Here is a 23,600-nt window from a genome sequence, read left to right on the forward strand (position 1 = left end):
CGGACGTTCCACCGGAGAGCAGGTTAGAGGGGGCGGAGAGGAGATCGGGATGCGGAAGCCACGCTCCAGGATCCGACACACGAATGGGTCTAGTCCTAGCTGACGCCAGTTTGGGACAAAGAGGCTCAAGCGGCCGCCAACGGGTCCGTCGAATGGAGGAATGATAGGTGGCGGAAGGATTGGCGGGCACCAAGAGTCACTTCTTCTTGGACGTCCACTTGCCCTTGTTCCGCTTCCGCGGAGTGCCCTTGCTGGGGGTTTGGAATCCCTGGTTAGCCTGGCTGGGCTGGTTGGACTGGTTCGTGGGTCCTCGGCCACGACCTCCGAACCGAAAGTCCACCTTCCCTGTCCGCTTCCTAGGAGTGGATTGGTCTGCTGGAGGACCTCCCTGACGCTTGCGGGGGGTGGAGCCTGCTGAGGGTCCGCCACCCGTCATGATCCGATTGGTTAGGTCCTGCTGCTGGATCTCATGGCGAGTGCGGAGAGCTTCTGGGATTTCCCCCGCGAACAAGGTGTCTGCCGACACTGAGGCGTGACGGAGGGAGTCCCTGATCTCCGGAGGGAGATTAGTGCGCCCAAGGAAGCCTTCCCGTCTGAGGTTGGTAATGGCAGCTGAAATCCTAGCAGCCGACAGGGTGACTTGTGCCACTCCACCAGCTACCGCTCCAAATGCCCTATACAGAGGTTCCTCACCCTGTTCCATCCCTGCCTCCTTGGCGAAAGTGGCCATAGCTTGGCAGGCGTGAGCAACATAGTTGCTCAGCCCCACAATGGATCTGGCCTCCTTGTCCAAATGGATAAGGTGATTGTCCGACACCTTGTGGGGTACCCCAGCAGAAGCAACACGAGAGATATCGGGATCCAAGGAGGGAGGATCTAAAGGAGTGGGCGAGTTCGCCACTGGAAGCCTGATCCTCTGTTTGTCTGAGAGGAGGAGCTGAGGGGTAAGGCGACCTGGTCCGGCGGTGGCAACAGCCTCCTTCAGTTCCTTAGCGGCTGCTTCAAGGAAGCGGTACGGAGGGAGGACTTTCCGAGGGGAGAGAACACAGTCTTCAGGGCAGAAAGACTCGCCTCTCGCCCTAGAAGCGGCAGAAGGTTGATCGTCCACCTCCGCCAGCACCACACCGGTGTATTCCGCAATTGCCTCCAGTCTAGACGCAGAGTCAGAGACTGGAGGGTTAGGCTCTGGGAGGACAGGGTCGCTGTCATCCCCCACCTCCTCCGGGAGGATAGGAATAAGTGGAGGGTCTCTTGTGTTAATGAACTCCCTAGAGGGGGAGGACCTGGGAGAAGGAGAGCGCCTCGGGGAGTGAACAGGCGTCTGCCTCCGGAGGCGGAGCGGAGAGGAGGGTTCCGCGGAACGAGCCCATGTGGGCGGACCAAGGCGTTGATCAAGGATGGACTCCACTAACCCTTTAACGGAAAGGAGAAGCCTCTCTGAGCAAACCTGCTCCCTGTTACGAGACTTCTTCGCTTTTTTCTCCTTCCTTCTCTTCTTCTCCTTCCTCCCCTCCGGTGATACGACTACGTCCTCCCTCAGGAGGGGCCGAGAGGGAGAGACGGAACGGGAGCGAGTATCGCTCCCCTCTGGCATAGTCCTGATGGGGTCCGACTCCATTCCTGACTGAGAGTCGAACTCCTCCGCCTCCTCGTGAATAACTAACTCCTCTGATGCGGAGGGAGAAGGAGGGCGGATGGGAGAGCGAGGCACCGATCGTCTAGATGACGCCGAAGACACTGGCGAACCTGCGGAAGGCGCTGCCTTCTTCCGATGAGACTCCCTCTCGCTCTTCCTAAGTACTGCCAGGTACTGACGAAAGTCCCGCTCAGAGAGGACCTCACACTCTGCACAAGTGTTATCCGCAGCGCAGGGACTCTTGCAAAGCCTACACAATGTGTGAGGATCCCACTTAGCCGACTTCCTAGTGCCGCACTGAGTGCAGAAGGAGGCGAATACCATGGTGGAACGCACGACAGGGTACGCTGCCGAGGGGTGACGGCAGAGTAAACTCCTATCCGAGGAGGATAGGCACGTCACAAGCGAAAGGTCCGACCAGGCGGAAGGTTCGCCTGTCCTCCGCCTCTCCGTCAAGGCGAAAGGTCCGCCAATGCTCCTCTACACCACACAGGGGTTGAGGGGAACGACAGAAGAATCTCCTAGCGAAGGGTCCGCCTAGGCGGAGGGTCCGCCTGACCTCCGCTACTGCGCACAAAGGCGTAGGTGAACGATAGTTAAGGAACCCCTAACGAAAGGTCCGCTCGGGCGAAGGGTTCGCCTATCCGCCAATCCGCCTATCCGCCAGCGAGTAACGCGGAAGCCCGACAAGGGTCCGAGTGCACGAGCCACACAAGCGTGAACCGAGACACAATCGGGACATCCGTGAAGCACGTGCAAGTGGGACGACGGCCGATGACCCACAAACTGCTGGCAAGAAAGAAAAAATCAGCTAGTCGCAGATAACGAAAAACACCTAAAAGCGACTAGAATGATGATAGTAGAGAGAGAGAGCTATAGAAAAATGCAATAAACAAAGCACACACTTAACTAGAATCCAGTAGAGCGGCCAAGCAACACGTCTTGACTCGCTCGTCTCTAGTAAGGGAATGACGTGTCCAGGTCATCTCGTGACCTGGGTGACCTACCGCCCGTATGTTGACCTCGCGTCTCTACTTTTTGTAGACTGTGTTATGAGAGAAATTGAGTAAGCGCCACTCACGTGGGCATTGTTGGCTTTCTTACCTGATAAGTATGTAAAAAATAAATGGTTTTGAAGTTCAGTCCTCAAACACACATAAATATGATACTAGCAGTGATTGAAATAATTTCTCAACTCAACCTGACAGCCGGGCTGATGGCCCATAATTGTTGCCTGCCCATCTTGAAAGTTGCCTGCCCACCTTTAAAACTTACTTTTTAGCAATAACTTACAAAAACGCTGCCATTTTGTAACAAGTACAAACGAATAAGTAACCCTCTCTTAGACTGGTCCTAACTGAACCATGTGACTACAGGTATCCAATCATAGCGTAGCTTACTAAGCCAGCCAGTTTTAGTATCCTATTGCTATCTTCACTGGCTGAAGAGTTGTCCATGTATAAATGTGGAATATACTCGTAGCTTTCATTCAAATTTCTTAAATCAAAATATGACATGACAATTAGGTGAAGGTAGGTCAACCTGACAAATTTCAGCCAGACAATCGGGCTGGTGAAGAGAATTTCCAGGCAGCCCGCCTCAAAATTTACCGGCCACGGGCAGTCGGGCAGGCTGTTATTTCGATCACTGGATACTAGTAATAAAAGCGCCCTAACAATCTGATTATAATTACCCCAAGCTTTCTGTTGGGCACTAGAAGGTTATACAGTGGAAGCTGTCAAAACACGGCATCTGTCAGATCTGGCAAGTTGTAAACACCAGCATAAAATCTCAGTCCCATCCACAGGTTGTACATTTATTATCAGGTCTACAATCTGGCACATTGTCTAAACCGGATTACTTCTTCAGTCCCAATGAGTGCCAGTAAAGACAACTTCCACTGCAGTCACATGACTTAATCCCACCAGGTACCCATTTCCGGCTGGGAGAACTGAGACAATTTCTAACAAATATCGATAAAGTAAGCTTACAGAGACCGAGGTAATAGTTGTGTTTCGGTAGTTCCAAAGCACCAAGTTTGGAACGAAAACATGAATCAGATAAATATATCTCATAAAATGAATGCTCCACTGTATACACTTCATTCCTCCACCAACTATAAATACATATTGTCCTTCTGCAGAATAATTGTTGCTGGTCACCCATCAAGATTACAAAATAATAGTGCTCATACCACTGCATGCTCACAAATACTGGCTATTCATGCCTACTGGTGTTTTGTCTCAACAGTTCCCACAAAGATCATACACTAGACAAAACTCATGACTGACATCTGACAGGAGTTGTTTCAGTCCAATGCAATGATACGCAATGGAGGAATGTAGTATGTACAAGTCTGTGTAGTAATGATGGTCAGATGATGCCTGCTGGACATGTGTCTATGTGAAGGTTATTTTGTCTACTGGCATGTGCCCAGTCTCCCCAAGATTCTTTATGTGCACTCGGCCACTGGGACGGATGACGAGGTATGTGATGCTGCCGTTAGCGAGAGACATTCGTAGCCAGCCCTCAGGAGGGAACTGCAGGGCTCTGGAAACAAAGGAGAGAATGTCAATGTGGACATGCTCTGAAAATTGAATATATGGTACTTGCTCATGGCATACACTCTCCTCTTTCACTTACATGGCTTATGTATGACTCTGATGACATTTAGGAACACCAATATTTTTCATGGACTGGTGTTAATATGTCATACTTGGTGGGCATTGAGAAACACAGTCTTCGTATGATAGCTCAATGAAGACGGGTCGTATGTGTTTCTGAAGTACATTGGCAGGGAAGGAATTATGCATACAGTGCTTTTTGTGAGGAGAACATGCACTCTCACTAGAGTACATGAACAAAAATAGGAAAAGATAACTCTAAATTTGTATAGTGAGTGAATGAGTATGGTTTTACGCCGCTTTTAGCAATATTCCAGCAATATCACGGCGGGGGACACCAGAAAATGGGCCTCACACATTGTACCCATGTGGGGAATTGAACCCGGATCTTCGACGTGACGAGCGAACGCTTTAACCACTAGGCTACCCCACCGCCCCCTAAATTTGTATAGAAATTTGTGAGTGGAAAGAGAGTGCACATAAAATGTCTTTCTTACTTTGACAGACAAACGGTGATGATAGCAGGGTGAGTGTTAAATGTAGACAGAGAACAGTACTGTACTTATATTATGGCATGTCACCATACTGGGGAAGGCAGCTGAAAATGATGTAGGTCAGTTGATTGGAACATGTGAAACCCTTAGATACAGTACAGACAAACCTAGTAACACAATGGTGATATGAACCCATGTTCGCAAGTTCCTGGCATGCCCTAGGGGAAATAACTCTGTACACAGCAATACCGTACCAAACTGGGCTACCTGTCACACATTTGCTATGACTTACAAAGTACAGCAGCAGCCTTGAAGACCTACAGGACCATTCAGTGTACTGGCATAGAACAGTTATATGAAAGTCAAACACATTACCTGCAGACGAAGTAACGGATGACATTAGCATGACAGACGATGATCTCATAGCTGTCCTCTGTCTGGTCAGGGTCAGCTCGGTGGAAATATTTCCGAAAGGCTGCTTCCACCCTCGCCCCTTCTTTGTAAAACTGCTAAAAGTAAGACATTATAAAGAATTGTGCAAATAATGATAAAATAAAGAAAAACAAAAAGAATGGTGTCCAAATTCCAAAATCAAACAGACTGCTTTACACAATGACATTTTCTGATGACGTGCCATTCCACATTGACCATTAAAGATTCTTAAAAATTCTGTTAAAATACCAGCATTTATTGAAAAAGGTATCCACAGAAATTGAAGATTCATTGATGTAAAACTTTTTGGTCTATTTTAGTTACCATTGTGTTTTGGCAAAACAAACCTGCCTACCTATTTGAACTTCTTAATCAGACACATCACACCTGCATACCTGTATAAACTTCTCAGACACATAACACCTGCATGTCTGTAAAAGTGCCTCAATCACATATCAAGCATGCTTACCTATTTAATCACTTCAATTAGACTATTCGCAACTGCTTACCTGGATAATCTTATGCGACACATCACACCTGGCACATGTGTAAACTTCTCAATCAGACACATCACACCAGCATATGAATCACATATATCACACCCGTCTAACTGCTTACCTGTATAATATTCTTAATTAGACACATATACCTTCTGATACAAAAGCGTCACACCTGCCTACCAGTAGCTACATATGATCATGCAGATCAGTTTGCACCTACCGCTTCTTCTGGTCTCCAGTGAGCTGATGGGGGCTCTGGGGGTATTGGTGCACCCTCTCGCAACAGGTCGTTCCGCACTATTGACAACTGAGGCACATGCTTGTGAATGATGTCAGCAGTCTCCTTTGCTCGGGTCATCGTTGAAGAAATCAAGATGGTGTAGGGTAGGTTGAGATCCTTAAGGCGCCTCCCGGTAATGTCTGCTTGTTCTTGGCCTGTGGTGTTTAAAGGTTGCAATTGACATCAAAGCTTCTCCAACAACCTACACAATAAAGTAAAGGCCTCTCGTAGTCTGATTGATTGAGCATCTGCCTAGACAGCAGGTTGGTTGTTTGATTCCTGGTAATATTTCCCTATTAAACATTGAAAGCGGTATCTGTTGTTACCCTGCCTGGAGCTCCGACTGTGACAGGGAGGCACACAAGAATGTGTTCAGTTGAAAAAATAGGACTGTATGACTCCTGTAAAAATGAAATTATATTTAGCTTACACGGTGTGGAAAAACCCCAAGGTATACAGTTTCTAAAAATGACACCCACCCAGTTTAGTGAGGAATCTGCCAAGGTCATCTGAGGACTCCATGTTGTACTGTCCATGTCGTATCAGCAACAGGTGACGGGTTGCCTTAGAGGTTTTCGCTTTGAGGTCAGTTGCAGTTGTGTCTGCATCCTTGTTGTTGTCATGTTTGGCAGGTTTAACTAAGTATTCTGGCTCACGTCTGAAACACAAGGAAGATACTTCCAAAAGTCTTTGGATATTGTCCAAAAATTCATTAGGCAAAATTGTTTTTTCAATACTGACTTCACTTAAACTGGCAACCTATTCCATGCATAGTTATGCATTTCATACAGCCTCAAGATGGCATTCAGAAGCTGAAATAAATGTCACTAATCAATAAACATTAACAAGTGGCTGGAAGAGGTTCTTGAGAGGCATTTAGAAGTCAGTATTCTAACATACAACAAAATACTATGGATGTAAACTTCTTTATTGTTTACACAACGTTTCTGGGCTATTGCTTGCCCCTTCATCATCCACCTGATAACAATAAAGAAGTTGACTTCCATATCATTTTGTTGTATATTAGTGGCTAGAACCATCGGGGTAAGGGTTCTGCTCGTTGCCCCCTTCCCCCTCCCCTATCCCGAAATATATTCTAATTATTAGGATTATTTCCAGATGTTATGGTTACATTGAAAGAAAAACCCATAGGTGGTTTAGGTTAGGTTCAGGCTTTTCATAACAATAACCCATAGGGTTGCATTATTTGGAACAGAATGATTAAAAGGGCACTGATGCGGAGCAATTTCCGTGGACTGGTGTAAACTTTTGTCATTGTTTTTCTCCCGTGAGTACCCGGATGATATCCCAGAATTCGTGACTGGTTCATGACCTCTGCTGCTCATTCCGTAAGCGCAACTGATACTTTAATTATAGACAGAACAACTTAGGTGAAGTCATTTTTACTTCATTACAAATGTATTATGAAAACAAATCAAACACTTTGAAGGTTAATCATCTGCCAGTGGTAGAAATGGTAAAAAAAACCTATTAGGACAGAAAAATAACGAAGCCAATGTACGTCTCTATATTTTGTCTCATAACCCTGATTAGTTTATTGTCATATTTGTATGATTCTGAAAATTAATAAAAGAACACACGATCTGCTTATACTCATAGTAAATTTCTAACATAACAGCAACATTTATACATTGTCAATGTGGATCCTATTTCACACACATACGCGATCTAGTGTGTGTTTTCTGTCATACAGATTCTGCTGAATGCTACAACAAATAAATTAAAACAAAATGCAAATAATGAATGTAAAACAGACTAATTTTATAGCAACAATGTCAGGCTACTACCTTGTTCAGGAATGTATCCATCAATATCCATGTAAAAGAAATCGTATTCCATTCATCTGCAGCTGGTAAATAATCCTGCTCTGTGTCGCGTGTCTTACAACTGTCTAGTTTGCGAAAAAGTAACACATCGTTTCACGTCTTTCGTTAGTGAAAACCAGATAAACCTCTCATTGGTCTCCCAAGATAGCACACCTGGCAACTAATTGTATGATGTCCACTATTCTAAGTAATTTAGTTAACCAATAATGAACAATCAATCAATCAGCGCAAGGGTGGTTAATTCTTTGAAGGGAGGATGTTGTTTTTGCACTCACTCTTTACGACAGGGTGTAGTCATCTACACACACTGCCTTTTGACAAATCCGCTAGGAGATAAAAGTAATTAATCAATCAGTGTGTTATCAGTTAATCCTTTGATCGATGTTTGTTTTTTCAACTCAGCTGATAAACCCTCTTGCATCACTTACATGCACATATTACATAACATACAATACATTTGCCATTACAGACCTTAATTTATAATGTTGAGTATTTACTCCTGACAGGAGAAATGCCAAATGGGAACCTTGTTGAGTAACCGAAGTGGTGTTACTACTAATTATACCTGTTATAAATTCATTAATTGACCATCCAGAGAATGATGACAAATAACACGTGTAGGTTCAAACGCGAGTTACAGCAAGGAAGATGTAATCTCTGTGTCGCATGCAGACTGAAAACACTTATGGGCCGAAACTGTTTTGAGGATACCAACGGAATTTCGTTACATAAGGAATACACACAGGCATTTGCTGTGTACTTGGGTAAATAGGTGAAATAAGGGGTTTTTACGTAAGAAAATTTTCCGATTTCTCTATCAAAGGCAAAGTCATCGTTTTTTGTTTACGAATTCAAATAAATCAACCGTGTGTTTTTATTATCATAAATAATAAACCATTGTAGCTACCATAGCTACCAAAATTGACGTATGATATTTGCTATCACAGCTCAACCAACACTCAAAACTACCTAAATATAAAGCTTTGCAATCTTCCGTACTGAAACAAATGGCTTGCTGCGTGCCTGTAGACATCATATTTTCATCTAACATGAAATATCGAGGTTAAAAACACAGAAATAGGATCAAATTGGATCAGTCACTATACCATCCAAGCATCCGAAAAGAACTACACTGCTGGGATATTTGGTTACGATCAGACAAGGAATACCATGGATATTTTTAAACAAATGGCATATGATGGGCATCCGGCCTCCTGACTGTTTAGGCGAAGAAATTGTGCTAATATGGACAGAAGCCCAGTTCCTTTGTCGGTCACGGTCGAAGGAGCGGGCGCTGACCAATTTGCGGTTTGGTTTCGTAATTAGACCGTTGGCGAGAAACGTTATTCACTCCGCATCAGTGCCCCTTTAAATAATATGGCAGTTACTAGAAGAAATCTTTCAACGATGGGTTTTGTATTTTTGGGTGAGGGTACACACATTTCGTCACAGTTGGATTACATCGAACTAGAAGTGCACACGATCCCGACCAAGTTGTTGCATAACACATCAGGGTAGATTGCAGTTTACCGTGCGCACCGCGGCTAGCGCTGAACTCTCGTTAATCAGAAGTCACGGCATTATCACCCTAAAGCGAATCTGCACTACTGTACAATCCTTTGCCCTTGGGCACCCCTCTTTACGATATTCATGGTTAGGGTTAGCAATTGGTCTTGTTAGTTGTAGGGATAGCACAATATACACTGCCGCGCTTCTTGTTCACCGCGTTTCGGAGAAACACGATCAACAACTGTAAACAAGCAGAAAACATCGGTGAATAGCTGTTCTATCATCAAGATAAATTTTGTTTCATTCTGTGAAGAAATAATAGAGCAAATCGTTAAAAACCGCTTAAAAATGGCGAAAACTGGTCGCTAGCCAGTAGTGTTAGTGCGCCCGGTAAAGTGCAAGACTCCCACGCATCATCATATATTGTTTTCATGATCACCAATGGTTTCTTTCTGTAAAAGGGATGCACTAAGCAGGGAATGACCTTACATTAACATTGCTAGTGTGAGTGCAAATAACATCACCTGTCCCAGTTGTAGTCCCATTTCACACTTGGTATATGTGAGTATCCCCATTCACGTTTCGATGAATAAGCAACGTTTGTTTCTTTAGATTTCTCGTGAAAAAGAACACCAACTGCAGCTAACGCGCCAACAGTTCCCAGACCGTATGTACGAATGTAATATCCGATTCTAGCTCTCCAAACCATTTCGAAAGCTTGCGGTTGTCACGTGTACTTCCTGGTGTCCGGGACCAGTCAGTTGATGTTTCGTATGTGCATATTTTCTAGAAACAAACATGAGTAATAAACAAACGGATAAACTCATGATGTATTCTGTTTAAAGTAGAAGTTAAACAAAACCTAAAAAAGGGTAGAATGATCCCGTGCATGAAAAAACTGATTGAATGTGCATTGTTTGATTGTCTCTTGCGCCACGAAACGGTCCCTCCGCTGTTTGTCTCAATATGGCTGCCACTGTGGTCAAACATGCTTTGTATCCTGATGCTACAATCACGACGGCGTTGTTTAGAGACGTTACAAATGCTGCAGAGCTTCGACAACATGTCATGAAGGGAGAATTCGAGGCTTCTCTCTTGAAACCAGCAATGGTACGTAAATACATTCCAGGGACACCATCCAGTTTACATCTGAACAAATCTATAGAAGTGACGTAAAATACCCCTCGCATACATCGCTCGGATGCAGGGGTTTCACGGTCCTTCAGCAAAACACCACCGTCTTTCTTTGGCGAAAACTAAGGTTTCTTAATGTCAAATCAAAACGACACGCGGTAGCTCTAATAATCTTTAATGTTGCTGGCAACGTCGAAATGAACCCAACCCAATGACAGCATGAAACTGAATTCATGAACATGTCAGACCTAAAGGCGATGGATCAGTCAGGGTTTGAGGCTACCGGCGCCACCACAAGAAAGAACCGATCTATATTTTGATCCTATTAAGACTGCAGTTATGATTCTAATTAATCATAAAATAAATTTGGCAAGCAGAAAGTAGCTCAGAGCCTCCTTCATTGAAATGCTGATGCAACACTTTGAATTAAATAAATGAAACGTTGTTGTAAATAATATAAAACAAATATCACTGTAATTGTTTATTGTATGTTTCAGATTGTGGATCCATTTCAAGTCCTTGTAGCTGCCAATAAAGCTGTACATTTACAGCACAGTGGGAAAATGATGACAAGAAATGTTCACACAGAGATTCTCTTCAGTCTCTCACCATCAAAAAATGTAAGATCACAGGATTTTCTGGACCAGATTCATTTATTTTTACAGGCTACAGTCATATAACATACCGGGTAGCTGCTGATGTGAAGTACAGCTTTAAAGCAAGTAAACAAAACTTTTATTATGTACTCATTATGTATTAACAATGTGACTTTCACTGACTCAGCACTCTCAGACCTATATTCCAAAACCTGGATACTTTTTGTAATCACATATCATAGAAATTCAAACATGAGGTAAAACATTACCTGTATCAGCATATCATCTAGGTCCCAAGCCACAATTGTTGACATTTCGAAGCTTAAAGGTCACATGCAACGTAACACACAACTTTGCAGATTCTGATACCTTTCGGTATGCACTTATCAAGTCATCAAAAATGCCAATTCAACCTATAACGTTGAAAAAGAACACAATGAAAAAAAAATTTTGAAATCAGAGAACAAAAGATTCACCAATCTTCCCCCAGCCCTGGTTTATTTACAACTATATGTCTGCCTGCCTGTCAGCTAGTGACAATATGCAATGCACAACTTCAATCACTGATGACATGCAATTTGAAATTAACACCTATCATGCTTATAAGCCATAAACAAAGAGCTGGCTAAACATATTGGCAAATGAATCAGTGGCCAATGAAAAGGCTTCGTTACACTCAAGTACGTACCCACAGACTCTGACTGGGTTCAGTGTCATGGCTGCATCGTTTTGAGGGAGATAAACCCAAGTACAAAATTTTGTACTTTTGATTTGCAATTTTACACTTATAATTTTGTTTATTTGTTTTTTCTTAATCAGCAGTGCATTTGATATATCATAAATAAGTGATAACTGTTTTAATTATGTTTGATTTTTTGGTTGCATGTGACCTTTAAGATAAGCTATGGCGTTACAAACGCTTTCTTGATTGGGGCTCTGCTTAACTACATTGGTGGAACTTGAGCAGTCTAAGTAAACTTCATCTCAGTGTATTTTGTTACACTCCACCACTGAGTCTAACAAAACCTAGTAGAAGGTCACGTCAGGTAACCTTTGAGCAACCAATGACGGTCCAGTCAAATGCGAGACGGTTAAATAGATTTAACCAATCAGACAGCGGCTACTATTTAGGGATCGGAGGGACTTTCAAAATATCTCTCCAGATCTCTCCACAAACAAAAATCAGCATATAACAGTTATTTGACCTGCAGTATATGCGCTTTTGGGTTTCTGCTGACATGGTTACCATTAGCTAATATTTATGCAAATTAACATCCTTGAATATTGTCAAAAATACTATTTTCAGCGACTTTTTACTCACCGTTGTCATGGCAGTACGTGCGCCATGTGCATCACCCGGAAGCGATCGTAGGCTATATAGCATTCGGAATCGTTCGGGTACGAACCTTTTTGAGATAAAAAGTTCATAAAGGATGTGTGAATGTGCACTTTCGCGATTTGGTAAGCTGTGTTCTGATTGGTCAATCTCAAAGGTTACCTGACGTGACCTCCCATAAGGTTTTGTTAGACTCAGTGGTGGAGTGTAACGAAAAGTACTGAGGATAAGTTCACTTAGACCGGGAACTTGAGGCACTTGCTTTCATCTTATATCTATTCTTTTTTGAAGATTTCAGATTCATTCAAGAAATTTGGTTTAGGGGACTCTGATACTTCAGCTTTAGTTGTGATTATCAATGACAACAACGGCAACACACTGGCAGCTGTGATGGAGAAGGTACATGGGAGACTTGTAGATGTGACAGAAGTAAAGGAGCTCACGGACTCAAATATAGTGAAGAAGGTTTGTACAATATTAAACATTTAACTTAAATATTTCACAACATGGGTAAATGTAAAAAAGTGGCACTGGTTCTCATGTAAGGACATCATGTAAAGTTTCAGAATATGGTATTTGTCTGTGTTCTGATTTTTGCACTAAATCATCCAAATTGGGATTCTGCCTTTTTAGCATTTAATTGAATACAGTAATCAAACCTTGGAAGTCTTGTTTCTTTACTGGCCACTGTATGTGTGTGAATATGACACATTTAGTATAGTTTACCTTTGCTTCGTTTTGAAAATCTGATTTGGAGAAATTTCAATTGGAGAAACTTTATGAGTATGTGTCATCTTCATCATCATCATCATCATCTACTCACTGATTTAACTGAGTCATGTGGTAATTCTCCAGTTTCCTTAAAATCACTAATCTGCCTTTTGAATTCACCCATCAAGGGGAAAGGTGTGAGCCGTGCTGGTTTGTTAATTGGATCAGTTAGTTACACCAACTGACTTCTCATTCACTGACTTCTGCTTATGTATACAAGATTGCTGTTCTTTGAATCTCATGGGACCAAATATAATTCTCGAGTCATCGTGATTTTATGTGACAAATTCATATGACCGGAAATCAAATGATGGTAACTATAACAGGGAATTATCGGGACTGACAGGTACCTCAAGTTACGCATAATATTCGAGATGCCAGCATTTGACTCACTGTGATTTGACTGTATGTTTTGAAATCAAACAAACATGGAACAATACATCAGTGTCTTTAGAAAGCAAATTTATTTATACATCCCAACAAGTCTTTCTCTTTCGAATTGCCATGCCATTGTTTGTTTTGTTATCACAGGTGTACAAGCTCACTGAGGAGGAGCTGACTATATCATCTCTACTGGACTCCATCACAACAAGGATCGCAGCCAAGGAAATGGCTGTTGTTTGATACACACCTGCTCTATGGATTTGAATGTACATGTAATCTGAAAATAAACAATCTCTGTGAACACTTTCTTCTATATTTAGCCTAACACATTAACCACCAAGAAGACACTGATTCTTCTACACCAGCTGAGGATTGCCTAAGGAAGCACATTTACATTCAACTCATATTATAAAAGAATGCTCTAATCAAGCACTGAATGGAACCAGTGGATCTGTATCATTCATGCTGTTGATAACATCAGGGTGAGTGAGTGAATATGTTTGATGCCCCAATATGTCAGTAACATCATGGGAGGGGGACACCAGAAATGTGCTTCACACATTATACCCACATGGGGAATCAAACTCGGACTTCTAGCGTGCCAAGCGAAATAACATCAGAGAGGATCAGTAGGTAGTGTGCATGTTTGCAAACAAATCTGTTTTAGAGTTACCCACCCAACCAAGGATTAAAAACTTCTGTTACTTCCTTGGCTAATATTTAGTTTGGATTGATGATTAGAATACAAAACAGCTGCAGACAGCTTTCCCTTTGCCACAAATTTCCTATGTGAACAGCTACTGTACAGATGTCAAGTCTGTGTAGTTCAATAATAAATACCCCTGTGTGTATCCTGAATGATAGAGTCCCTTTTCGAAGCAAATAGTGCTATCCATTGCAGACAGAAATGCATAGAAACAAGCCAGAGGCTTGCCCAGTCTATATTGTTTACTCTTTGAAGTGACAGTGGGAACTCTGCTGACTGTTGTGAAAAATGACATTCACTCACATAAAGAGAATAGGGAGGGGTTAGTGAGTGTGAAAGACAAATTTTGACAAAATGTTCTTTTAGAAATATGATATTAATATCTCTCAGGTGAGTCTGAATAGTCAACATTACACTGGAAGAGCCTTGCAAGGAAGATTTTACTTAGATGGTTCAGTCATTTTAAAGACGGTTCATAATTATTTTCAACATGTTAGAATTATGTAGAAGATTCTTTTATGTAGTCCAGCTGGGACACACTGATAAATAGTTGTCACACCTCTTTTCTTCAACCACATCTATGAGGTGCTTTTCTACTTTTTAACAGTTTCATTTATCAACAATATATTGATTCAATTTTGTAGATATTGAAAAATATGTTATGGACATCACAAATTATCACAATACAACACAAAATTATCAACCAATTATGCCTCACAGAAGGTGCGACTAATGGCATCGGGTGGTCAGGCTCCCTGACTTGGCTGACACGTGTCATTGGTTCCCAATTGTGCAGATCGATGCTCATGTTGTTGGTCACTGGATTGTCTGGTCCAGACTCAATTATTTACAGACCGCTGCCATACGGATGGAATATTGCTTAGTGCAGCGTAAAACTACACTCACTCACTCTCACTCACTCACTCACTCACTCACTCAGAAAGTATTGTAAAACAAGTATAGACATAGTGTTACGTTTCAAATCCCAAAGAATGTTTTAAGACACATGTATTGGCAATTTGTTATATAATTGGAAATATAAAAATCGAACTCAGATCCCGTTATACATGTGTATACATCGCCCATCTTGTCAACACCAACGCACATTATTCACATAGTAATCAGTAACGGTAAAATCCTTCGCAGCGATTTTCGGCGGAACATGTAAGGGCAGATAACTCTAATTAAGAATTGCATTTTGTAAACAACATGGCTGACATTCTGTACAAATTACAGAAGGACGGTATAAATAAGAAGATCTTGTATGCTGGGAAGGGCGATTTTCCTCCTTTTAAGGATGGATCAAGGGTAAACATTTCCATTATTGCAACTGACGTGCTGATGAATAGATATGTTCGATAGACATTACAGCATATAGGTTTGACCATGTTGACGAGTAGGGTTGAGATTTCAAGTTTCTGAATTGGTAGTTCAGCTACCTGAACGACTGAATTAGTTACTGTCAGTCCGAACTCTTTCAAGAATCACTAAAACAATGAATGCTGATGAATATATTGTTGTGTCGTTTTCAGTAAATTTATGTTGATTGTATGAAAATCAGCTGAAATTTCCAGCTTACGTCAATTGTCCGTAAATACGTGAAGAAGCCACAGGTCAAAAGTTTTCCCCCACAATGGCCGCCGCAAAATAGCGAGTTATAAGGGGTCGTATATCTAGTAATGAGTTTTTAGCAGAAAATAAAACTTACTTACCCGTGAACATCAAAACTTTGTAATACACCCAACTGCTGTCAAATCCTGCATTATTCTGTGGGGGCAAGCTCAAATATAGAGAGTGAATATAGGCAGGAGTCATAGACGACCAAATATCCTGCAGAACATCGATCAAGTCATTTCTCTTTTGAATTTCATGCATTCTCCATTGCAAGATGATTTATATATTTTTTCACACATTTTCAATTATATTTATGTTAGGGCTTTGGGCGCTGACCACATCATTGTGGGTAAATGATTGCTTGTTTTCCACTGCATTGTGAATCTGTGTGTGAGAGGTGTAATTGTCATCCTGAATAATCCACATGATCCACTGGCCCTGTATGAAAACCTTTGCAACTACAGGCCACAAATATGCCTCTAATATATCTACATATTTTAGTGAATTTATATTGCCGTCAACTGGTACCTAAGTGTCAACACCATGGTATGTGATGCAACCCCAAAACATCACACTTCCACGTACTTGTTTGGTAGCATCAGCATGTTCACCAAGACACCAAGGAGCCCATGTTTCGTTGTCTTTTCTCCAACCATGAACCTTACTGTCTTTCCCTAACACAATCTGAGTTTCATCTGAGAATATCACTTGTCTCCAGCAATTTTGAACAATGCCATGCATGACAATGAATCCAATTTTGTTTTCATATCACAATTTTCTTTTTAACAACTCTTCTTTTATATCCATGAAACTTCAAACATCCTGTAACTGATGATTTTGATAATATTTCAGAAGTCTGTGCATTGAAAAGGCCAGTTATCTCACCAAGAGTTTTTCTGCAGTTGTTTTTGACAATCCATAAAAGTTGCCGATCTTCACAGATGTCACGTTTTCTTGACCGTCCATTTCGAAGTGTGTTTTCCTTCAAACCATGGGCTGTGTATTGCTGAACTGTTTGATCTGTGAATTTCTAATGTATCAAAAATCATCTGACCACTAACAGTAACACTATTATTTGACAATTGTGTTATTAGTTTTTCACTTAATCACTCAGTTCTTTCATTCTTGGTGCCATGTTCAAGCAGACGACTCATAATATCAAGGTGGCATAATTCCAAAACATTGGATGGCGCAAATGTACAGTACCTACCTAAAATAGTTACCAATGCAACAAGTTCAATTTTTTTTACAATATTCTACCCTCAGCTTGACTTTGAAAATGCAAAGCCTGAAACCTGATTATTGTGGCCATTGTGAGGCAAAACTTTGGATCCCTGGTTGTACAACTTAGAGTTAGGCTGCTGCCAGTGCTCGAGGAAGGACTAAATTTGGGAAATGAAACAGTCCAAGATTTTCAAAGTCAGATGAATGAAAACAGTTAATGCTAAAATAAGAGTTTGGGATCAAATAATAATTTTAATTAATGGCTAACTATTGACTCTCTCATGACTTTACACATGCTGAACATGCAGGATTTGGGCCTAAGTTACTTGCATGCTTTACCTGCTGAATCTCTTGAAATGAAAGATTGCCTTACTTAAGCTTTGCGTGATTGAAACCTGGATAAACTATAGACAGAATCATGGTTTCAGCTCACCTTCCATTACAAGACAAGTAAATGTGATGAGAACAAGACAGTCCTAGATGACAGTCGGAAACATGCCAAGCCCCTAGAGATTATCCTTGGCAAGAAGTTTAAGTTGGAGGTGTGGGAGATGTGTCTTCAGACGATGAAGGAGGGAGAGGTTGCTGAGTTCATCTGTGATACAAAGGTAAACAGCCATGATTTGTGTCAGACCTATTCAGGAGTTGTCTGGACACACTCAGGAGCTGATAACCATCATCATGTCTATAAAGAATTCCCAGGTTGGAAATGACAATTTATTTTTAATTTAATTTACCAATTCATCTGAATATTATTCAGACTTATGATGATTCTTTTTCAGAGGAAACTTCTGTATCATCATGTGTAAACAGGAAGCTTAGTTAAAATGCCTAAGAGATGGTACATGATGAATGAGAGTTTGAGAGTTGTGAATGTTGAATGAGAATTGTTCACATTGATTGAGAGTGTGAACAATGTTGAATGAGAGCATTTTAAATGTTGTCAATGAGGATTTTTATCATAAATAAAGGTGTTTAAACCCTGTTAAAAGGGGATGCTGTTTATCTGTATATTTCCAATCTGATCAGCAGTTCCTTCACTGTCTAGCATGTAGCCACCTACCCACTGGTGGCCAAGAGTCTACGTCAGATCCATGCAGGGAAGACTGACAACCAACAGCATGCGAACCACTGTTGTGGTATGATGAACATGGCAGAACATGGCTTAGGTCATGCTGACCTAGATGAACTGATGAAAACTCCGCAGCCTCTTTCCTTTACACTTGGTAAGGCCACAAAGAATGCAGTACAGCCCATTTTAGCAACAATTACATTGAGACTTATACCCACAGCATGATTAGAATGTCTGCAATCTTGATAGCGTATGCTTACTTGCGCAGCAATGTTTATTTGTTGCAACCACCAGCTACATTGCAGCAACCTGTATATAATTAACTATGAAGCAGAAAATCCTGTGATTGATATTATCCATGTCAGTGGGTTACAAAAACACAGTCAAGCAAGTCACTTGGCACGATGGTCAGATCCTAATGAATAAATCCAAAATCTCAAGGAGAGGGTTATTACACATTGCAGGGCAATAAAAAAAATCTTGTGAAAAAATCTGAAGCAACAATTCCTTGTCCTGTGATGTACTAGCTCATTCACTGGTAAACTTTCATGGAGCTCTCAAATAAATCATGGTACAGTAAGCTGCACACATCTCTATTGACACAGACAGTTCACAGTAAAGTATAATTGAAGTACTGTCAATACTTTTGAAGAGAAAGCATCTCAATCATACTAATTGTCATGAACACCTGTGCTCACCTGCCAAATTTATTGATTGTTTTTGTAGAGTTGGTGAAGTTTGAGGAGCCAGAATCGTTTGATAAGGAAGTGTGGACGATGAGTGAGGATGAGAAACTGGCCACTGTCCCCAAGTTAAAAGAGGAAGGCAATCAGCTGTATGGCAAGAAACTCTACAAGGAGGCTGCGGATGTGTATGCTAAGGCAATTGGAATACTGGAACAGCTCATTCTGAAGTAAGTGTAAAACTTTGTCAATCCTGTCTAGTTAACTATTCTGTTGATTCATCCACCTACTGTAACTCGTTAAGATCAAGGTCAACATTAATCTTCAGCATAGTGTAACCAGTATTCCATTTAAAAAGGGCATGTTAAATAGATGAACCCACGAAGGTCCCAGGGTAGAATAGGCCTTCAGCAACCCATGCTTGCCATAAAAGGCCACTATGCTTGTCACAAGAGGCGACTAACTGGATTGGTTGGTCAGGCTGGCAAACTTGGTTGAACATGCCATCTGTTCCTAGTTTTGTAGACAGATGCTTATGCTGTTGATCAGTGGATTGTCTGGTCCAGACATGATTATCTACAACCTTCCACCCTATAACTGGAATATTGCTGAATGCGTCATAAAATTAAACTTAATCACTCCACTTATCGTAAATTTGCATGCATTATGAATTCGTGTGATGAAGTTAATATATGTGCAACTGTCTGGGTAAGAAACACTAAACCTGATGGGTACGGAATTGTCTTGGTGTTCGCTCATTTGGATGTATGCAGCGTTATTTAGGTTTGAGGTGAATGGAAAAGTGTATATGCCACTGTGTTGCCAGGGAGAAGCCAGGCGATGAAGAGTGGGAGGAGCTGGACAAGATGAAGCTGCCATTGCTGCTGAACTTCTCCCAGTGTAAACTCCTGGAACATGACTACTACCCTGTCATCGAACACACTACCACCGTACTGAAGAGGGAGCCAGGTCAGTATGTCATGTCAGAACCACACTCACTGTGATCTCACCCCGTGAAGATCTGGGTTAGAATTGGTATTCAGCATGCTTGTTGTAAGTGGCAAGCAGTGGAATCAGTTAGTCAGACTCACTGGCTTGGTTGTCACATGTCATTTAATTCCAGTTGCAAAGATCAATGGTCATGCTGTTGATCACTGGATTCTCTGGTCAAGATTCAATTATTTGCATATAGCTGGAATATTGTTGAGAGCAGGGTTGAACAACAAGCAAACTCAACATTCCCAAGAGGGACATTCATAAGGATGAATGAAGTCTCGCCTGTTTGTCTTTTGACTATAAATATGTCACTTCTTGTTGGAACTAGTTTTAATTCTTATGTCTGTTATGTGATCCATATATTTGAAAATTTACATTCCAGTCAGTGAAGCTGTATTTATGTTAAAGTCAGATCATGTTTTGTTACAGACAATGTGAAGGCTTTATTTCGGAGAGCCAAGGCCCATGTGGGTGCGTGGAATCCTGATGATGCTCGTAATGACTTTAACCGTGTCCTACAATTAGATCCTTCACTCTCGAATGCAGTGAAGAAGGAGCTAACGAGGTTAGATGATATGATCAAACAGAAGGCTGAGCAAGACAAGCAGTCTCTTAAGGGAATGTTTGATCAACACAGGTAACACGACCCAGCAGTTTTAATCAACATTGGTGTCCCACCCAAATGTTTGATCACCATGGCGAGCAAAGCTCAAATAGAGACATTGATAGAGAGGATGATTTGTTGTGAATCTGTGAACTAATGTTTAAGTTCTTTGAGAGTTCTCATGTTGAAGTCATATCAGTATTTCACAAGTTTGTATACATTGCTTCCTTCCCTCCCCACCTATAAGTATATACTGCCAGTTTGTGTTACGGTCGTTATTTTTAACTTATCATCTATCTTCACTTGTCTCACCATTTTATTTTACCTGTGATTGGAGAACATAGTGTAAGCAAACTTGCTTAGTATTGATGATATGTGGAAGTCAAGGAAATACGTTATGTCTACAAATCTGTTGGTTCCCTGTCGTTATGAACATGGTGGGCAGTTTTGAAAGGAGTCAGTGCATGGTAAGGGCAGGTAACCCAACCAAAACATCTGAAATGTATATTTTCATGATTTTACTGCACTTTGCTCGGTATGAAAAGCTGAATATATTTTTGTGTGTAACGAATACATGGACTTGTTTAACAATTTGATGACTTATGAGGATTGTCGGTTGGTGCAAATGCTCCACGATGTTCCTGTTGGTTGAAATGCTCAGTAATGTATGTCCAGTTGGTTGAAATGCTTCGTGATCTGTTTGGTGATTGAAAAGTTTCATGAAGTGTTTGTCGGGTGAATTGTTTCATGACTTGGTTTGTGGCAGCTTGATATGGGTACCAGTCAAATTATCAGATGTTTTGGGACATGATGCTTTCAAAAGCACCATCAACATTTTCAGCCATGAAATGAAATTATAAAATTAAATATTTATGGATCCAAATGCAAATAGTTTTCACTGATTGTTTTGAAATTGTTGAACTGAAAACTGCATTGATACCAGTGTGCATTCAGTTGGCTACTGACCTTAACACTTTCTGCATTTATGAAGGAATAGCCTAACAGAGTTACTGACAGGTGCACTTTGTTTTAACCTGTTTTAACTTCATATATAATTAATGTTGTATTTGGTTAATATTCATAAACATTGGTTTAGAGATTGATTGGTTGGCTGGAATTCACAGCTTAGGTATTGTTGAAATAATATGCTTCCTTGTGTTGTGTGGATGGTTTCAGAATATTGTCATCTAGCTCTATGTGTTGTCTGACAATACTGTGTGTTCTAAGTTAGACACATAGACACATCTTCCACATTAGATACTTACTGTGGGAAATCTGGGTTATGGCTGTGTACAGCAACCTGTGCAAGACAATAAACCCAGACAGTGTGGATCGTGATTCACAGATTTGTGTGGACCAGACTGTTGGACATAGAAAGTGTTTTGTTGTGTGTTAGATACATACTACTACTATTACTACTACTACTAAGAGTATTTATATAGCGCTCACTTCCACCACTCAAAGCGCAGACAAATTATTGGGAATCTGGTTGTTATGTTGGTGTTCTACTGTGAAAATCTAGATTATGTACATTATGACAGTCAATATGGCTCTTTAGATAAATAAGAAGACATTTGATTAATGGCCAATGCATTATGGGTAGTATGATTCCAGCTAACACTGTCCCAATGGGTGCATGGATAACCTGGACAGTTTGTGACCTTTGACATTAAAACCCATTCACTGGAAGGATTCAAGTATTATCATCATGAACATTCTCTTTTTGCTAAAATTTTCAATCAAAATTGTATGAAGTGGCAGTAGGCAGACCTGAAGATGTATTGTGTGAAGTAGTAATGTTCCTTTGAGTATTAATCCATAATATTTGTGTGACAACAATCATGGAGAAGTGCTTGGAGTCCATTGCTTTAATGGAAGCATTACACTTAAATACAAGTGCCATTACATCTGATGGAAAACATGATCTATTTAAAACATTGTTCAGAACAAGTTGATCAAGTATTTTCAATATAGTGTGAATATATAACAAATCTATGTTGTATTGTCAATACTACTGTCTGCCAGACATAATCCAGGAGTAGAAAGCAGTGACACTGACACTGACACTGACACTGATACAGCACTTAGGTATGTACAAGTTACAACATATATTGAGTTTTCATCTGTTTTGTCATTTTAACTATTGTACAGCAATGTTGGTGTTCTTCAGCAATTTGTATTGTATTAATGTTTAAAAATTGTAAATAGTTACTTCGTATGAGTTGTGTCTTTTACTAAATTTAAGATATGCCAGTAATTGACAACTCCTAAAACTTATGCAGGTGTGTTGTCTTTCTTAGCAAAATGATGACTGTAGGGAGCCTGAGATCCTGAGATCCTCAAACATTGGTATGCTGGCAGGGCTAAGATGTCAAATGTGGGTGGGCTTATACTGGTAAGGTATTTTGATGATATTCCTTTCCACTTGTAAGGCCATGAAAAGAGGCACAATAACATACAGGTTGCCACCCCAAAAATACTTTCATATGAATGTGATTGTCTATGTATTAATTTATTAAGTCACTTCACAACAAACAACGACAACAGGTGCTCGTTTCTGGCATTTTTTATAAGATATTTACAGTATGTTGCTGGCAACATCAGACAACTGGTCTGCCTGGAGGGCTTTGTCTACACTGAACTGTAACTAAAATTGGTTGTGCTGCATCAACCTGACAAAACTAACTACTAAGTCAACTGTTTCCAATGTTTCATTTCTGGATTCAGTCTTTCCAAACGCATCTTGCAAGCTGTTCTGTCCCAGTGCCACCTGTAGATCGGACATCCAACGCCAGATTTTGATAAAAGTACAAATCATCTTCACTGCACCTCACCAAGAAGATCTACTTGAAATAAATCTACTTTCAGTTCAAAGTATCAGTCAAAATGTTGACAGAGCAGTAAAAAAATGTCATGGCATCTGCTTTCACAATAGACTACAGCTTCAGTGCAGGTCAGTGCATTGTACACAGTCCCATTAAAGATCATCTTCATCACACTTTAGAATCCTGATTGGACACTTATTGGAACTACACTCCGTTGGCTCAATGAATTGCAATGAATTTGAAAACTAATAAGCATAACATACTCAATGAAATGCTGATCATATAATCAAAACATGATACCAACTCTCTGAGGTTTTTGCAGAATTTTTGTCT

The 23,600-nt window shown here is 41.0% G+C and overlaps 3 protein-coding genes across 4 annotated transcripts; 2 read left to right on the forward strand and 1 right to left on the reverse strand.

The window, feature by feature from the left end:
• Nucleotides 1-2,796: 2,796 nt before the first annotated feature.
• On the reverse strand, nt 2,797-10,038 carry LOC137257231 (serine/threonine-protein phosphatase PGAM5, mitochondrial-like). Of its 2 annotated transcripts, none has more exons than XM_067794605.1 (5): nt 9,847-10,038; nt 6,446-6,624; nt 5,907-6,121; nt 5,130-5,260; nt 2,797-4,186 (listed from the first exon to the last, which is right to left on the reverse strand). In XM_067794605.1, the coding sequence occupies exons 1-5, from the start codon at nt 10,029-10,031 to the stop codon at nt 4,036-4,038; spliced, it is 861 nt and encodes a 286-aa protein (XP_067650706.1). In that variant the 5' UTR covers nt 10,032-10,038; the 3' UTR covers nt 2,797-4,035. The 2 variants fall into 2 exon arrangements, with proteins under 2 accessions (XP_067650706.1, XP_067650705.1); XM_067794604.1 differs by having other exon boundaries at nt 5,130-5,263.
• Nucleotides 10,039-10,051: 13 nt separating this feature from the next.
• LOC137257274 (EKC/KEOPS complex subunit TPRKB-like) lies at nt 10,052-13,844 on the forward strand. The gene is made up of 4 exons (XM_067794607.1): nt 10,052-10,432; nt 10,954-11,076; nt 12,680-12,853; nt 13,691-13,844. Exons 1-4 carry the CDS (start codon nt 10,289-10,291, stop codon nt 13,781-13,783), a joined length of 534 nt encoding a protein of 177 aa, XP_067650708.1. The 5' UTR covers nt 10,052-10,288; the 3' UTR covers nt 13,784-13,844.
• A 1,583-nt stretch (nt 13,845-15,427) lies between these two features.
• LOC137257290 (AH receptor-interacting protein-like) lies at nt 15,428-22,653 on the forward strand. Its single transcript, XM_067794609.1, has 6 exons — nt 15,428-15,557; nt 17,516-17,695; nt 18,136-18,313; nt 18,886-19,072; nt 19,669-19,811; nt 20,268-22,653. The coding sequence occupies exons 1-6, from the start codon at nt 15,459-15,461 to the stop codon at nt 20,477-20,479; spliced, it is 999 nt and encodes a 332-aa protein (XP_067650710.1). The 5' UTR covers nt 15,428-15,458; the 3' UTR covers nt 20,480-22,653.
• Nucleotides 22,654-23,600: the final 947 nt, after the last annotated feature.

Source organism: Haliotis asinina, chromosome 1, assembly GCF_037392515.1.
Source record: "Haliotis asinina isolate JCU_RB_2024 chromosome 1, JCU_Hal_asi_v2, whole genome shotgun sequence".
NCBI lineage: Eukaryota > Metazoa > Mollusca > Gastropoda > Lepetellida > Haliotidae > Haliotis > Haliotis asinina.

Excerpts from the sequence above, each read along its gene's own strand:
- LOC137257274 (XM_067794607.1), top strand. The coding sequence starts at position 10,289 with ATGGCTGCCACTGTGGTCAAACATGCTTTGTATCCTGATGCTACAATC. Across the intron at positions 10,433-10,953 it reads CTCTCTTGAAACCAGCAATG|ATTGTGGATCCATTTCAAGT; the intron begins GTACGTAAATAC and ends TGTATGTTTCAG. Across the intron at positions 11,077-12,679 it reads GTCTCTCACCATCAAAAAAT|ATTTCAGATTCATTCAAGAA; the intron begins GTAAGATCACAG and ends TCTTTTTTGAAG.
- LOC137257290 (XM_067794609.1), top strand. The coding sequence starts at position 15,459 with ATGGCTGACATTCTGTACAAATTACAGAAGGACGGTATAAATAAGAAG. Across the intron at positions 17,696-18,135 it reads AGTTCATCTGTGATACAAAG|CATGTAGCCACCTACCCACT; the intron begins GTAAACAGCCAT and ends TTCACTGTCTAG. Across the intron at positions 19,073-19,668 it reads CTGGAACAGCTCATTCTGAA|GGAGAAGCCAGGCGATGAAG; the intron begins GTAAGTGTAAAA and ends CTGTGTTGCCAG.
- LOC137257231 (XM_067794604.1), bottom strand. The coding sequence starts at position 10,031 with ATGGTTTGGAGAGCTAGAATCGGATATTACATTCGTACATACGGTCTG. Across the intron at positions 6,122-6,445 it reads CAGATTCCTCACTAAACTGG|GCCAAGAACAAGCAGACATT; the intron begins GTGGGTGTCATT and ends TAAACACCACAG. Across the intron at positions 4,187-5,129 it reads ATCCGTTACTTCGTCTGCAG|AGCCCTGCAGTTCCCTCCTG; the intron begins GTAATGTGTTTG and ends CTTTGTTTCCAG.